The 15,264-nt window shown below is 47.0% G+C and overlaps 6 protein-coding genes across 6 annotated transcripts; 4 read left to right on the top strand and 2 right to left on the bottom strand.

The window, feature by feature from the left end:
- Positions 1 to 919: 919 nt before the first annotated feature.
- GLAREA_03833 (uncharacterized protein) lies at positions 920 to 1,735 on the bottom strand (the record flags this gene model as incomplete). Its single annotated transcript, XM_008084086.1, has 1 exon — positions 920 to 1,735. One exon carries the CDS (start codon positions 1,733 to 1,735, stop codon positions 920 to 922), a length of 816 nt encoding a protein of 271 aa, XP_008082277.1.
- A 757-nt stretch (positions 1,736 to 2,492) lies between these two features.
- Positions 2,493 to 3,752, top strand: GLAREA_03832 (Glyoxalase/Bleomycin resistance protein/Dihydroxybiphenyl dioxygenase; the record flags this gene model as incomplete). Its single annotated transcript, XM_008084085.1, has 1 exon — positions 2,493 to 3,752. One exon carries the CDS (start codon positions 2,493 to 2,495, stop codon positions 3,750 to 3,752), a length of 1,260 nt encoding a protein of 419 aa, XP_008082276.1.
- A 434-nt stretch (positions 3,753 to 4,186) lies between these two features.
- GLAREA_03831 (uncharacterized protein) lies at positions 4,187 to 4,549 on the bottom strand (the record flags this gene model as incomplete). The annotated part of the gene is made up of 1 exon (XM_008084084.1): positions 4,187 to 4,549. The coding sequence occupies one exon, from the start codon at positions 4,547 to 4,549 to the stop codon at positions 4,187 to 4,189; it is 363 nt and encodes a 120-aa protein (XP_008082275.1).
- A 1,562-nt stretch (positions 4,550 to 6,111) lies between these two features.
- GLAREA_03830 (uncharacterized protein) lies at positions 6,112 to 7,086 on the top strand (the record flags this gene model as incomplete). Its single annotated transcript, XM_008084083.1, has 1 exon — positions 6,112 to 7,086. One exon carries the CDS (start codon positions 6,112 to 6,114, stop codon positions 7,084 to 7,086), a length of 975 nt encoding a protein of 324 aa, XP_008082274.1.
- A 1,190-nt stretch (positions 7,087 to 8,276) lies between these two features.
- On the top strand, positions 8,277 to 8,918 carry GLAREA_03829 (uncharacterized protein; the record flags this gene model as incomplete). The annotated part of the gene is made up of 1 exon (XM_008084082.1): positions 8,277 to 8,918. One exon carries the CDS (start codon positions 8,277 to 8,279, stop codon positions 8,916 to 8,918), a length of 642 nt encoding a protein of 213 aa, XP_008082273.1.
- Positions 8,919 to 12,365: 3,447 nt separating this feature from the next.
- GLAREA_03828 (Phosphoglycerate mutase-like protein) lies at positions 12,366 to 14,738 on the top strand (the record flags this gene model as incomplete). Its single annotated transcript, XM_008084081.1, has 4 exons — positions 12,366 to 12,411; positions 12,506 to 12,818; positions 12,973 to 13,669; positions 13,719 to 14,738. 4 exons carry the CDS (start codon positions 12,366 to 12,368, stop codon positions 14,736 to 14,738), a joined length of 2,076 nt encoding a protein of 691 aa, XP_008082272.1.
- Between the last annotated feature and the right edge of the window lie 526 nt (positions 14,739 to 15,264).

The raw sequence follows: 15,264 nt of genomic DNA, 5'->3' as shown, positions 1-15,264 counted from the left end.
AGCCGCATTGCATTGTACAGTCAGACCGCTGGGCTTTTGCTAGTGTGAAAACACGACGATTTTGTGAGCATGATTTTGCTCCTTCGTCTTTACTAGATCTAATGGACTAGTTCTTTGGAACGGCGCGGACAGGAGTCATAACCAAGATACCAAATGTTTTTCTTAGATTCTTTCTTAGATCCTTAATCAAAAATAAAAGTTAATACTCACTTAGTGTTGCTGAACTTGCGTGAAAAGAAGCAGTATTTTGGTATAACTGCCATGCTTTGGCTTTAGGACTCGTGAGAAGGCAAGATCTCGGCAGTGCGATACTCAGCTTAATTACATCTTCCGACTTCCGTCTGAGTATAAGTGTGCTTACCACCAGGTTAACTCTGAGTTTTAGGTGATGCAAATACACGTGTGCACTTCTGCGCCGAAATCTTACTCAGGCGAAGCGTTATATAGAATTCATGGTCCCAAGAGATTCACTGTTGGGTCTTAAAATAGAAGTCATCCGCACAGAAAATTGGCCTACAAGTGGAATTAAGCCGCTGTATGAGGCATTAGACGGCTTCTTGTAGAACCGTGATTCAGTCGAGAATCGATCATAATCACGAGGAAAACGAGAGCCATGGAGTGCAAAAACAAGCGAATAAGGTGAATGGAGGCTGTGTTTGAAAAGGAGAAGTTGCGGGATGTGGGTTCATATTTTCATCAGAGACTTTTATTGCAACTAACATTAAATTTTAGATAAGGGTCCTCAATTCAGTTGAAGGGTAATTGGTATAATGTGTTGTTATTTGTGAAACCAGGACGCCCTCTAACGATAGTACACGTTAGCTACACACCTCTTGAAATGTGCACTTCGTGTATATCAACGCTCATCAAACTCCTCAACTCCATCTAAACACCGAAACAATATTCACAGCCCTGCGTCTCAAGAATCCGAAGTACCACTCAACTCCCTCCTCATCGCATCCCTCACAATATCACCACATAACTTCGCGGTCGGATTAACGCTCACAGCTAGCGCCTTAGCAACTTCATTCCCATAACGTCCTCCCATCATGAAATCTCGCGCCGCCGCCTCCTCAAAATCCGCTGCGCTCCACGAGACTTCCTTTGATTCAAGCGCTAATTCCGCGGAAGGGTTGCTGTTCAGCTGTTTTGCGGTATGATGGTATAGAGCTCCGCGCTGGGTGTAGAGTAATGAGAGTGTTTTTGCGGCTTTGGGAGAGAGTGCGGAGAAGGGAGCGGGTGTGAGGAGTGAGATTCCGGTTGAGAGGTCGGTGAGGATTGTGGTTGAGATTTTGGTCAAGGTGGTTTGGTCTGCGTTTTTGAGGAGAGGTTGAGGTTCGTTGGATGAGATGGTGTTTTCTGTGCGTTGGATGAATATCGCATCGCCATAAAGTCTTCGGAGAGCTTGGACTCTGTTGTTTCTTGCGCTTGCGTACTTTGGGTGTTCTGAGATTAGGTTGTCTAATTCGCTGATTACAGATTGGTATTGAACTAGGAGTTCTGTCTCGGTTGATGGAAGTGATTTTGGATCGGCGAGCTGGAATTCGAGTTTCATGATTTTACTCATTATTGAGACCTCGCTTTTGGCCACTTTCTGGTACTCTTCGGCATTGTGATGGGGGTCGTTTGGAAGAGACGGGTCGAGTAGAAGTGGTGATGAAGGTGAGGATTCTGGATCGGCTATTTTGGAGAGGATTGAGATGTCGTGAGACGAGAGTGTTGAAGTGGTTGCCATGTTGGTGCGACTTTGATGTAGCACTCAAATCGTTAAACGCGCGTTTACTGACAGAGATCAGGTAATACCAATCGATATCGAGTATGACAGATTAAAGACTAGCGAGGAACATACAAAGGGTTTGAAAAATGGAGGTGTCTGATAGCAACGAGAAGTGATGAAGTTCTGAAAAGGACGGAGTTGATATACCTGGGCTATCCGAATATTTACCTAAGCATGATTCTGACTTACCTCAGAGATGAGTCGGCATTTCAGATGTTAGTATGTCCCATTCACGTATTCCCCGCCAGAATGTGGGAGACAGCGAAATACCTACTTCTTATGTGAAGTGGCATGGCCGACGGAAACCGAAAATAAGCGCCCTCCCAAATTCCGTCGGGGTGATGGCGCCAAGCCGCTTTTGGTTCCCCAAACCTCCAATGACGAGCCGCTGATATCTTCCTCTTTCCAATTCCGTGAGTAACCAGGGAAATATCAAGTGAACCACAGCACTTGCCTGAGGATTTTGGGCCAATTCGTAAGTATTGTGGGCTCAAAGCGTGAGTCCGCGATTACGTCCGGCAGAGATATAAGGTGAGCTTTCGACTTTTCTCTGGCGAACTCCACAACTTCCTTTCACATCACTTCTCAAGATAACAACCTTCCGCAATCAAAACAAAGATCGATTGTCAATACCGATCCTTTCATACTTTCAATATCATCGTTGATACTTTTCTGATACCCCAAAATCGTCACATACACTTTTCAACCCTCCACGATGGCTCCTTCGGCTATCACACCTCCGGTCCTAACGCCAACATCTCTCACATTCCCAACATCAAGCAACACATCTGGTGCGGTGGATGGTACCCCAAACTTCCACGGATATGATCACATCACTTGGTATGTGGGAAATGCAAAGCAAGCTGCTTCGTTCTATACCACTCGGATGGGTTTCAAGACTATCGCATACAAAGGTCTCGAAACAGGAAGCCGGTATATTGCTTCGCATGTCGTTGCAAATGGCGCCATCAGATTTGTTCTCACATCCCCAATCAAGTCATACACCAGCATCGATGGTGACGAACCAATATCATCCGAAGATCGAAGTCTCCTCAAGGAGATCTATGAACATCTAGAGAAGCATGGCGATGCAGTCAAGGATGTTTCATTCGAGGTCGATAATGTTGAGGGTGTTTACAAGCAAGCAGTTGACCAAGGTGCTGAATCTGTTCAGGCTACACGCACCAGATCGGATGAGTTCGGCTCTGTCACAACAGCAATCATTAAGACATACGGCGACACTACACATACCATGATCTCTCGCGGCAATTACTCAGGTGTTTTCCTCCCAGGATACAAGGCTATTGCAGCCAACAAGGTTGATCCTCTTCAATCTATCCTTCCTTCAGTGACTCTTGAAGCAATTGATCACTGTGTCGGTAACCAAGACTGGGGCAAGATGGTGGAAGCTTGTGACTTCTATGAGAAATGCCTTTCGTTCCACCGCTTCTGGTCCGTTGACGACGCCCAGATCTGCACCGAATTCTCAGCTCTAAACTCAATTGTCATGGCATCGCCCAATAACGTCGTCAAGATGCCCTTGAATGAACCGGCCCCGGGAAAGAAGAAGAGTCAGATCGAGGAGTACGTTGACTTTTATGGAGGTGCTGGAGTTCAACATATTGCGCTCCGAACTACTGATATCATTGCCGCCGTTTCCAACCTCCGAGCTCGTGGTGTTGAGTTCATCAACGTCCCAGAGACTTACTACACGGCCATGCGTCTCCGACTAAAGACTGATAAGACAAACTGGAAATTGCAAGAGGATTTTGATACGATCCAAAAACTCAACATTTTGATTGATTTCGATGAGGGCGGATATCTGCTCCAACTCTTCACCAAGCCACTCATGGATCGTCCCACCGTCTTCATTGAGATCATCCAGCGCAACGACTTTAACGGTTTTGGTGCCGGCAACTTCAAGAGTCTCTTTGAGGCTATTGAGAGAGAGCAAGCTGCGCGTGGAAATTTGTGAGCTTTGACGACGTTGAATAACTGGGAGGATAGAATGGTTTTGGTGCACTTTGACCGATATTGAGCTCCTCTTCTGACTCATAAACGATTCTCACACAACAGAGAAGTTCATCACGGGTACATATTGCGTGGGTTATGGTGTTGATGGTGGTTACATATTACGATGGAATGACTTTGAAGCATTTTGCGGGCTGGTTGAGCGGCGTTTTTTTCGATGCATTTCACGGAGCTATCTAACAATTTGCTAGTCAAGACCCTTTCACTTGAGATGAAGCCTTTGATTTCAGATATAATTACAAGTTGATTAATAAATATCTTAGAAAATAAACAGTTATTCTCATACATCGTGTCACATTGAATCTTACAATGCATAATCCTTGAATATTCCCTATGCATCCTACCGGTCAAATTCTCTCATACATAGACACCGATCCCTCACTGCAATCGAAGCCTACTCTTCACCTCCACATCATCCACCTCACTACTTCCCATCAATGTCTGTGAACTCTCAAAAACATTAACATCATTTCCATATTCCGGCGGCGCATCCTCATCCACCTCCACACCCTCGACGGAACTCAAATGTCTTCCCTGCAGGACCACCACTTCGTTTGTCGTCCTCTCATATGGTGGCGGCGATGTGATATCGTCAATTTGTTCTGGTGCTTCTTGTGGCGAACTCGTGCGTCTCTGGGGTGTGGATGCTGCGTTTGAGGATTCTAGCTTTTTGAGCGCGCGACGTCTTTTTACGTAGGAGGCACCACTGGCGGTTGCGCCGATGAGGATTAAAAGGACCATGGTTGGGTTTGTGGTGGGTTGTGAGATGAAAGTGGATTTTGTGATGGGAGTTTGATGTGTGGCGAGAGTGAGTTTGGTTGTCGTCAAGACTTGAGATTTGATGGAGTTTTGTATTGAATTGGTCGGTTGATTGTCGAAATGGACTACTCAATAGATATTATTTGTTCAGTTGCGTGAATCTGGTATTTTGGAGGTGCAATTGGATATCTGGTAATGCGTGATGGTCTTTCTTCGCTTGCAAGTTCGGTGTTTGGTTGAAGTGGCGAGAATTGTAGATTTCCAATTCTTGTAACAACTGTATCGACGATTGCAAAAGACACGAGGAACTTCAAACAATGATAAAGATCATATACACATACGAAGACTTTAGATGTATGAATCAAACGAAATATGATGGAAAGTGGTGGTTATCTAATGTACTCAAGCCCCGCTTACGCTTACGGGAAAACACAGCCCCCTAACATTTCAAATACTTCTACAACATCAACGCTTTTGAAAACTGGCGCAGCATCTTACTTATAAGCATGTTCAAGGCTCCAGTGATGGTATTTGAATTGATTTATTGGAATATTCAAAACATTGAGATAATGACGTCATATACTCTGCACCGAGTATCGCATTTCAACCACCTGAACTCGACACCTTTATACTTCGTATAATTCTTTGCGAAGTTTAGAAGCATTTCACAGCCCTATCAAAAGATGACTGTATTGCTGTAAGTGCCCGTGGTGGTATAAGAAAACTCGGTAGCTGATGTGGAAGGTCTCATTCTGGATGTAAGCTTGACAGAACCTAGCAATACGTATCACAGCGAAGTCTTTGTATCAAAAGGCCAAAAAACTTTCTTTTCCAGAGGAAATATGTCCAATCAGGGGTCGGTTTAAGTGATGCAGCTGGCGGAGTAGCACTGATGATTTACAGTGTCAGTCCCAGTCCTCGTTTATAATTTCCTACAATGCTTTCACTGACGTCTCTGTCAATTTCGAAACCACCAGTTCAAGAAGTTACCAAGATACTTTCAAATATTTCAGTACCGTTTTAGAGCGCCCATCTCCACTCTCATGCCGCCGAAAACAAAAGAAAAGCAATGGATGCGACATTACTTTTCATTATCAGGAAGTTCTTCAGAGCGGTCGATGTTCTAAAGATGACCCTCTTCATATTGTATTATGATTAGTCAATAGGTCATGGTTGAGTCTGTATGATTCAAGAATATCTCCTGAATTATTCTTGACTTCTCTCCCTGAGAAGCGCCACGGAAAGTGAATGTTTTTAACTCGAGAGGTGTTTTAATCAGACGAAGAAGCCTGGTTATTCGCTTCTTCCGCGTTTCACCAAGTTCTTGGGTCACTTCATCACAACTTTGAGATATGATAATGCCAGAATGTTTCTGATTGTGTTCTATCAGTCTTCAGTCAATCACATCCGCTCCCGAAAACTTAGTATATCAACTCTGCCGCTTTCTCCCTTTCTTCTTCTTCTCATTGTAACCATTGCAGCACAATTATCACAAACATCAAATCTTTAAAAAGCATTGTCGATATCATTACCCTCATTCCAAAATGAGCAACCGCCCACGATCAAACAGCAGGACTTCCTCCTCCAGACGACCTGACGATTACGAAAGTAGTTCGAGTTCTCGACCCCAAGGCACTAGATTGAACAGAGACAATGTCAATTCAAGCTCACATCCCCGTACGCAATCGCTCAGCAGAAACAATGCCGGAACTATGCTAGCTCGGGACAATTATTCCAGCTCTTCGGGACAGAATTCTTCTGCACTTGTTCAGGGCACAAGACTCGCTCGAGACCACTCAATTGCTCCACAGCAGAGTAGCAGAACAGATTCGAGAACTTTGGCACCACACAACCAAGGGACACAGCTTCATCGGGACTCCTCCTCCTCCTCTTCCGTTCCTCAACAAGGTACTAAACTTCAACGAGACAGTAACATCCCTCCGACTTCCACTCGGCATAAGACCCTCTTGAAGACGGAGAGAGATATCACCATGGCATCTCGTCAGTTGAGCATCAATAAAATGTCTCCCGAGGAGCGTAAAAAGCAAGAAACATGGTGTCGAGAGCAGATTGACCTTGCTGGAGCATGCATTGCCGGCTTCGGGTGGGTGCGCCAGAAACACGGATTTCGGTGCTCTGGAGGAAATCATTATATTTCCGATCAATTACTATCTCTTGGACTTGGATGGTTTTACCAAACAGCAGGCGGGTTTCATCAATTAATTGGTGGTCTTGCAGAACAATGGGACGCGATTTGGTCCGGTCCATACGCAGCACAAATGCGAGGTGCACCGTTTCACGGTTTTCAGCCTCTTGTACATGAAAGTGGGAAAGTTCCTTATGGTGAAAGGATTCCGGCAAAAAACTTAGGCGTTGAAGAGTTCCCACTGGGACCCGGGCTTGTGCCAAACGTGGGACAATTTGGAGGACGTGGAAGGTTTGGAGGACCCGGAGGATTTGGAACAACTGGAGGATATGGAGCTCTTGGAGGCTCGGGAGGGGGGCGGTCGGGTTATTAGCAGCATGTACTGCGTACGCTAGGACGGCATCGACGAGAATCTGCTAGATACACTGTGGCAAGGGAACAATGAGCGTAATAAAAAGAGGAGATATATAGATAGGACAAGGTTCGGACCGAAGGCTTTACTGATAACGTTAGAGATTACTCAGAATGGTAATGAAAGAGAATAATAATAGTTCAAGTAGGTTTTAAGCGAGGTTTTGAAGGGTCAACTTATTGCTTTCAGGTTTGCCTTTAAGTAAATGAAGAACCATGTTCTACTATCTATGAAGTTCTGTACTTGACAGGTAAAGGAGTCTAGACAATAGACGTCTATTTTCTATGGGAAATACAAGTAAATCTTTTCCCTCATCATGATCTGAGGTCAACACCATAGTACCTCAAGCTGGAATTTATATCAGATAAATTTGAAAACTCGGCTAAGTAAAGCACGAAAAAGTCTATGTAGAAAGGCCTTGTCATACAACTGCTTCATTCGCATAAGAACTACTACACAATAGCACTCTGGTGTTGAACAGCACAAGATGCTTCTCCTGTGTCACACAAAAGTTCCAAGACTGAGTATTCCCAAAACACAGTATTATGGAATTTATCGCGGTCTCGCCGACCAGGGAGATCGATTTTGTAAGTCCTCAGTTATGAATGCATTTCCTCTTATACGTACAGGAAACCCAATGTGAAAACCCTATACCGAACAGAGAGTCCAAGTTTGGTGTGAGATTAAACATCGTTATAGGAGAATAACGTTGTATATATGTATGTGTATGAAAATATGAAATAATGTTTAATGAAATAGCCGTATGTCAAGAAAATATTCCTATTGGAAATTCATCTTCTCATTATCCACCTACAAATTCCTTCCAACTTCAATAGTAGACTACACGTGAGAGTTTGTAATCCAGTACAATCCGTGGTCGGCTTTAAGCTCTGTATCACGGATTACAGCAGATATTCTGGTAGGTCCTAATATCGAAGCTATTATTGTTGTAATGAAATTTGTAAGAAGTGGGGGAGGTGGTCTCACGTTTTTCTTTAGCCGAGTGTCCTCGCTTTGAATCCGAGCAAGAAACACTGACACATGACCTTGTCAAAAGTTTATATAAAGACCTTCATAACATCATTTGGAAAGAACATTCAGCTGATAGATTAAGATACAGGATAGTAACTCCCATTTACTCGCACGCAAAAATGGCCTACCAATACGCCAATTTCCCCTCCTCAACTCCCCTTCCCACCCCCTCAGCCGAAGGCAATGTCACAATAACAACCACATCCGTAACCGACATCTGGCGCAAACCGCCCTCCATCGACAGCTTCAACGCTCCCATCATATACAAAAAGATCACAATCTCCAAATTCAAATCCGCGCGCGTAACAGTCACCGCAAACCTCAAGACCCTCTACGACCAAGGCGGGTTGGTCCTCGTCTTCCCAACCAAAAGAAGCGATCCCAGGCCCGAAAAACGCTGGGTGAAAACCGGCTTCGAGTACTACCAGAACCGACCGATGATGAGCACCGTGACGACGGATCTGTGGTCAGATTGGAGTTTGTTGCCGCTAGACCCCGAGGATGAGAGGGAGAAACGGGTTACGGTTGAGGTGGAGAGGGAGAAGGAAAGTGATGGGAGTTGGGGGTCTGTTTTGAGGGTTTCGGTTGTGGGGAGGGGAGGGAAGGTGCCGGTGAGGGAGGTTACGTGGGCTTTTTGGGATGTGGATGAGGAGGGGGAGATGTGGGTTGGGATGACGGCTGCGAAGCCTATTACGAGTGAGGGGGATGATGAGTTGAGTGTTGAGTTTGAGGGGTTTGAGGTTGCGTTGAGAGATGATTGATTGTTGTGTGTATGAGAGGAAAAGCTTGTGTGGTGTGAAGCTTGCTTGGTTGAGCACGTCAATGGAAGGTTTAATGCTCGGAACATTTTTCGAGAATACTCCTCAATTGAAATGAGTTGTATTAATTCCAATGACATCCTATTCATACTAGGAATCTCGTCTCTGTCTTGTGAAACCAAACCAAATTGTTGAATAGGGAAGCCTGAAAGAGCTGTACTCAACCTCTATTATTCTTTCATAGATGTATAGTCAAGATGCTGATCACACCTGGTCAATTGTTGGATCTAGCTCCACTTGTACTCGAGTCTCAGCACTGGTATTCACGAAGAGATCCGCTTCATCAACTACGAGAGTTTCAGACGGTATGCAGAAACGGAAGAAAGTGCACCTGAAATGTCCCAACTGGTATCATTAGTGCTTTATGAGAAAACAAAGCAGAGAGAAATTCAACAGCAAGTACCATGTGAATGATCTCGTAACAGAGATCTGATTGTGTCAATAATCGTAAGCTCGTCTGAACACTCACATACAGTCTCTGAATCCTGTATACCTGTCACTTCTTCCAAGTACCTTTTTGTGAATGTCACTCTCCAGCAATACTCACTAAGGAATGTTGACATTCAACGAACCCCAAACTTGTCGGCTATTCAGAGCCTTACGCGTGAAGGGTTGTATTTTACCAAATGTAGCGAAATGGTGAGGATCAACCATAGTGGATGATCAATATATCCTGAGCCTGTGTGCAATGACGGATAGGTAGGTGATCATAAAATTTCTTCTATCTTGAGACATCGTACATGCAAGTCTATTGTGATGTATGAACTCGGGATGATCGCAAGGTTTGGAAAGTCTTGGAGCAGACAAACCGCGGGAAGACAATCCGCGGGATAGTTCGCCATGAGCCGCCACTAAAGAATGATCGACCAAGTATGTGCGCCTCTCTCGGCCACCAAATAATCTTAAGCTGGATCCCAATTGAAGACCCGTGTCTTGGCTAGAGATCTACTTAATCGATAGCTTTCAGTGTGTGATAGACTCGTCAGCCTGCGAGACAAATTATGTTGCTTGTTAACGAAACGAGAGCCGAGAACCGGCAGTTAAAATCAGGAACACGCCAAGGAGATGTACAAGAAACAACCACTTACGCCCAGACATCTAGATTGTTGTACTCGTACTGTAGAACTAAGGAGTGTAGTTCTCGGCGGCAACCTTCGAAGAAGCGAAGAAGCGAAGAAGGGGTTTAGAAGCTTCTCCCGCCACTGCTAGAAGGAGTCTAGGGCGTCGGCGCTTGATGTTGTTTGAAAGGTTGGGATCTTCGCCTTACTCGTTGATACACACATGGCTGGCTGCATGAAACGAACAGAACCCCCACATCGAATTACTGGTAGCCCGATATAGACAAACGACCATCTGGGATTATGATAGATAGCATTTCTGCAAGTGGGCACACGACACGTAGAAAACCCGTTCCAGTCGCGACCAGACGGTGCAAGTTGAGCCTTGAGTCCGTAACTGCTTTGCTCAGATGAACGAGACGTCTCTTATTATCCAGGCGGATATGCCGCGGAACAGCTCCCCAGCTTCCGCCTTGTTTCTGTAAGGCTGTTTAAGGCTTTGGGGTGATACTGGCGTAGGAGAGGCTCATGAGTCCGGCAAAACGTCCAGCATATGGGATTATTGATTCGTACCTCTTGGTCTCTCGGTGATCTGTAGATTGTAATCCTGTGAGTAAGATAGACAGCGCTACGAAACTGTTCTTCCGTTGGTTTCACATGCCAAGTGGTTACGATCAGAGGTCCTTGGCTGAAGAGCATCCAGAGATAACCAGCAGAGGCTTGCTGGCTGACGACGACCGTTGCCCAAGTGGAAATGGCCTATGACAGGCTGCTGATGGAGCACGCTGCGATGTGAAGCAAGTCATAGGAGACGAGCGACAGGATGCTCTTCTGCATTCTCTGCATTCTCTGCATTCTCTGCATTCAGCCTGCGTGAGAAGCGAACGAACCTGGGAAGGCCGGAGAGAGGCGTCGAGCGATGCTGCGTCGACGCTGCCATGATGATGGCCGGAGCTATCGATCCATCCAGAATGCATCTCTCACGGCAGCTCAAAAGGAAGGCTGGCCCTCTGACCATGACACCTCAACACCACAACACCACAACACCTCAACACCGCTTCATCAATTCCTCGGCCAACTCACCGTCTGAATCTGTGCGCTTCTCATCTCGTCTTCTGCGGCTCTGATCGTACCAAACGCGTTGCTTGGAAGCTTCGTGGCTGCTTGGCAACGAGGGACACCGAGACGCAACATCGAAGCTGTGTCCGTGGAGGACGGTGCCAAGACTCCGTCGCAACAGATCTTGCCCTTCTCGAGCCCTTCTCTGCGACTCGTCGCCTGGAACACAGAGCGACCCCGTGACATCAGAAGTGTCAGCGAGACTAGACTCACTCATCCAACGAAACGGCGGTGGGCGCCTGGTTCTTGCGGACTTCCTAGGTTCCCTTCCACTGACTGGCACGATGGAGTCTTGAGAGCGTCGGTCCGGAGTTGGGGTTGGCATCGCGGTCGACATCGAACAGTGGGAGCGCGTATCGATACTCTGCTCACATCATCCGTCAATGTCGTCTGTCTCCTTCTATAAGTGTCGATAACTTGATTTGCATTTCCACCGGATTCGGAGCATTCATCTCCTCATACGGACGTACTCTGCCCATCCTCCACGTTTGGCGGTCGCTCGAGTCCCGACTTTGCAGGTTCCTTATCGGCTTATCAGACCGAGACTCCGCTACCATCCCATTGGCTGTTTCTGGCTGCGACATCATAATCCGCACGCGGGCCTCCACATTATCCCTGCCAAGCGACGGCGGCCTTGCAGTGCGCGCAGCCTCGACCATCGAGATTGTGCCAAAAGGGTCGTCCAGCTCGTCCAGCTCTGGAAAGGCCCATCCCATCATTCACAAGCTACCAGCCGATTGAAATTTCAAATCTCCCACCTTTCTTTCCTTCCAGCACCACTCCAATCCTTTTCAACTTCAAACACACGCGCCTTATCACATTACCATCCCATTCTCGCCAATTATTGCGACCTCGAATAAACCGCAGCCTCCGCCACCCATCCCCACCAGCGCATCTTGCAAGTTTCCTGACCTCGTTTGGTTGAGGTTGAGTGAGTCGAGGTTCCCACTTTCGCTCTCCATACACTACGCATCCATCCAGTATCGCTCTGGGAGCACAGTGGACGGCTGGCCACAGCACGGCCAAGCTCTGCCTGCTGCACCTGTACTCGTACCTCGCAGACAAATAAAAACATTTCCGCAGACAAATAGAAACATTTCCACAAAGCCCGAACCGACGCTACACCAAGGCCCAGCACCAGTGTCCTGCAGCTGCAGCCTGCAGATCAAAGAAGAACGTTGCGGCTCGGCGAAACCACCAAACCCTTCCACGAATGCCTACAGCTATCGCGACTGGTGAGGGCGACACCACCAGCCTCAGTAAGTCGACCCAGAGAAAGGCTCCACCAGTTCCCACACTTCTGCGAAACAACATTCGCCAAAGCATAAAACTGACGATTCGTGTCAAAATTAGTCCCGAAGAAGCGACGTCAGTCACAACATTCTGACATTGCAAAAGCCGTCCTTGTCGCTCGCCAGGGCGCAAAATTAATGTCTACCTCCGCGCTCCCACCACCTGCCATTGAAGATGTCGCCGAAAACGCCAAACAAGTCCAACTCGAAAAAGATAAACCTGTAGCATCCAAGGACACCCTGCTTGCACCTCCCAAATCATCCTTAGGACGCGCTCTTCAAGCAGTGGCAATGGGCAGCCAAAACCATGGACCCGCCATGAACGACACCCCTCTACCAAGTGCGCCTTCGACAGCGCCTGGTAGCCCACGACTGTGAGTAATTCTCATAATCTTTGAGGTCAGAGGCATCGCGGGATCGGCAGCTTGGAGTGCTACGAATGCTGTCTTTCGCAGAGTTTCACCTATGTTCTTTGTTATAGCTTCGACTCATCCAACACTCGAATACAGAAGCTGATGGTTGTGATAGTTTCCCAGTCCGCCAGAATTCTGGCACCGTCACCCCCCGAGTTCGACCCCCCGCCACGACACTCAACATACCTGGCATGACCAGATCTCGAGTTTCGCCAAATGGAAAGATAGCATCAAGAGATGTGGGTGCAAAATTGGTTATCATCATGGTTGGTCTTCCGGCGAGAGGAAAGTCGTATATTACCAAAAAGCTTCAGCGGTACCTGTCGTGGCAGCAGCACGAGAGTAAAATATTCAATGTTGGAAATCGAAGGCGTGTAGCAGCAGGGAGCACACAAGGACCAGTTTCTCCTCCTCAGAACTCACCACCAGGATCGCCAAAGAGAAGCGACACGACAAGATCGATCGGAGCGGCCATGGATGCACCCACCCAGGCGGCCCATATTCTTTTGAACGGCGTTGACCCAACACAAGAGCAGAACGAGTTAACCAAACTTCCGAGCGCCGAGGGAATGGACCAGTCTGCTTCATTTTTCGATCCTAAGAACTCAAAGGCAGCTCAGCTGAGAGAGCAGGTGGCTATGTCCACGCTCGACGAACTTCTGGACTTCCTTCTGAATCAGGGTGGCTCTGTCGGTATCTTGGACGCTACCAATAGCACCGTCGAGCGCCGTCAGGTGCTGTTTAATCGAGTAAAGGAGCGGGAACCCAAATTAGGCATTATCTTCATTGAGAGTGTTTGCCAGGACCAAAAGGTACGTCTTAATACTTTCCTCTGCTGCTCTCACGCTGACGTTAGAACAGTTGCTTGAGGCAAATATGCGACTAAAGCTTCGTGGCCCAGACTACAAAGACAAGGATCCAGAGAGTGCTCTTGCGGATTTCAAGAAGCGAGTTGAAGCATATGAGAGCGCCTATGTACCACTTGGGCAATACGAAGAGGACCAGAACATGCAGTACATCCAGATGATCGACGTGGGACGCAAATTGGTTCACCATCAACTTCAGGGCTTCTTAACGAGTGGCATTGCATCGTATCTCTCGACATTCAACCTTTCGCCTAGACAAATCTGGATCACTCGTCACGGTCAATCCGTCGATAACCACCTTGGCAAACTTGGTGGGGACTCCGACATCACTCAAGCCGGTCGAAACTATGGGACCGTGCTATACAACTTCATCTCCAAGAAGCGTACGGAGTGGGAGGTCGATCAGAAATCACGAGCACTTGCAGCGCAGGAGTTTCTAGGTCCAGGAGATCGTACCCCTCCCTATCCGGAACTTCTTGGGGATCTGGATTCGAAGAACTTTTGTGTCTGGACTTCCATGCTCCAGCGGAGCATTCAGACCGCTCAAGACTTTGAGGATGACGAGAACTACGATGTTAAGAACTGGGAAATGCTTAACGAGATCCACGCCGGCAAATTTGAGGGCATGACATACGGCGACATCCAACAGAACTTTCCAGAAGAATTCGCGAAGCGAGCTGAGGACAAGCTCAACTATGTTTACCCTGGAGTGGGCGGCGAAGGTTACCTCCAAGTAATCAGTCGTCTTCGTGATATGGTTCGTGAACTGGAGCGAATCAAGGATCATGTTCTTATTATTGGACACCGGTCTGTCGCCCGTGTCCTGATGGCTTACTTTATGGATTTTACTCGAGATGATATTGCAGACCTCGACGTGCCCCTTGGACTTTTGTTCTCGATTGAACCAAAGCCTTATGGCATCGAATTTCACGCTTACAAATACAACGACGAAGAATTCTGGTTCGATGAGCTCGTCGGTTACAAGCCACAAAAGGAGACGGTCAAGGGCAATTAGGCACCTGACCAGTCTTCAAGGGACCAGAACGATCCACTCTCTTTCACAACAAATTCATGACAAGATCATGACAACTATACTCTATTTTAGCAGCCTCTTTCAGGTGGCTGCTGCTTGTACATTTTCACTACACGATATAACCGCTGGATGTAACGAGGGATACTACGACTCTTTGAATGATTTTCTTTACGACATCTTGTATTCTGTTGCCTACTATCGGGATATGAATGGCCGAATTCGCGCTTCAGCTCCAAGCGTTTTTGAAGAGAATCTCGGGGCCATCGGCGGGGGCTTGGGGGTCTTAGGTCCCTTTTGACGATCCGAGAGGATCCAAGAGATAAACTTGGGAATCAGGGATACCTAGTTCTTACTGCGAATAACGGCCAACAGAGGCAAACTTTCATGTACACATCTGCTATTTTGGGTGCCATAGGGGATTGGGGAGTAACAAGGCGCATTTTGCATAACTATATGGGTTGATTTTGGAGTCCGGCTTGTACAAAAGTTTCCTTAGATGGCTTTTTGG

This window comes from Glarea lozoyensis (genome assembly GCF_000409485.1).
Source record: "Glarea lozoyensis ATCC 20868 chromosome Unknown GLAREA2, whole genome shotgun sequence".
Taxonomy (NCBI): Eukaryota; Fungi; Ascomycota; class Leotiomycetes; order Helotiales; family Helotiaceae; genus Glarea; species Glarea lozoyensis.
This window is presented reverse-complemented; position numbering and strand designations above follow the sequence as displayed.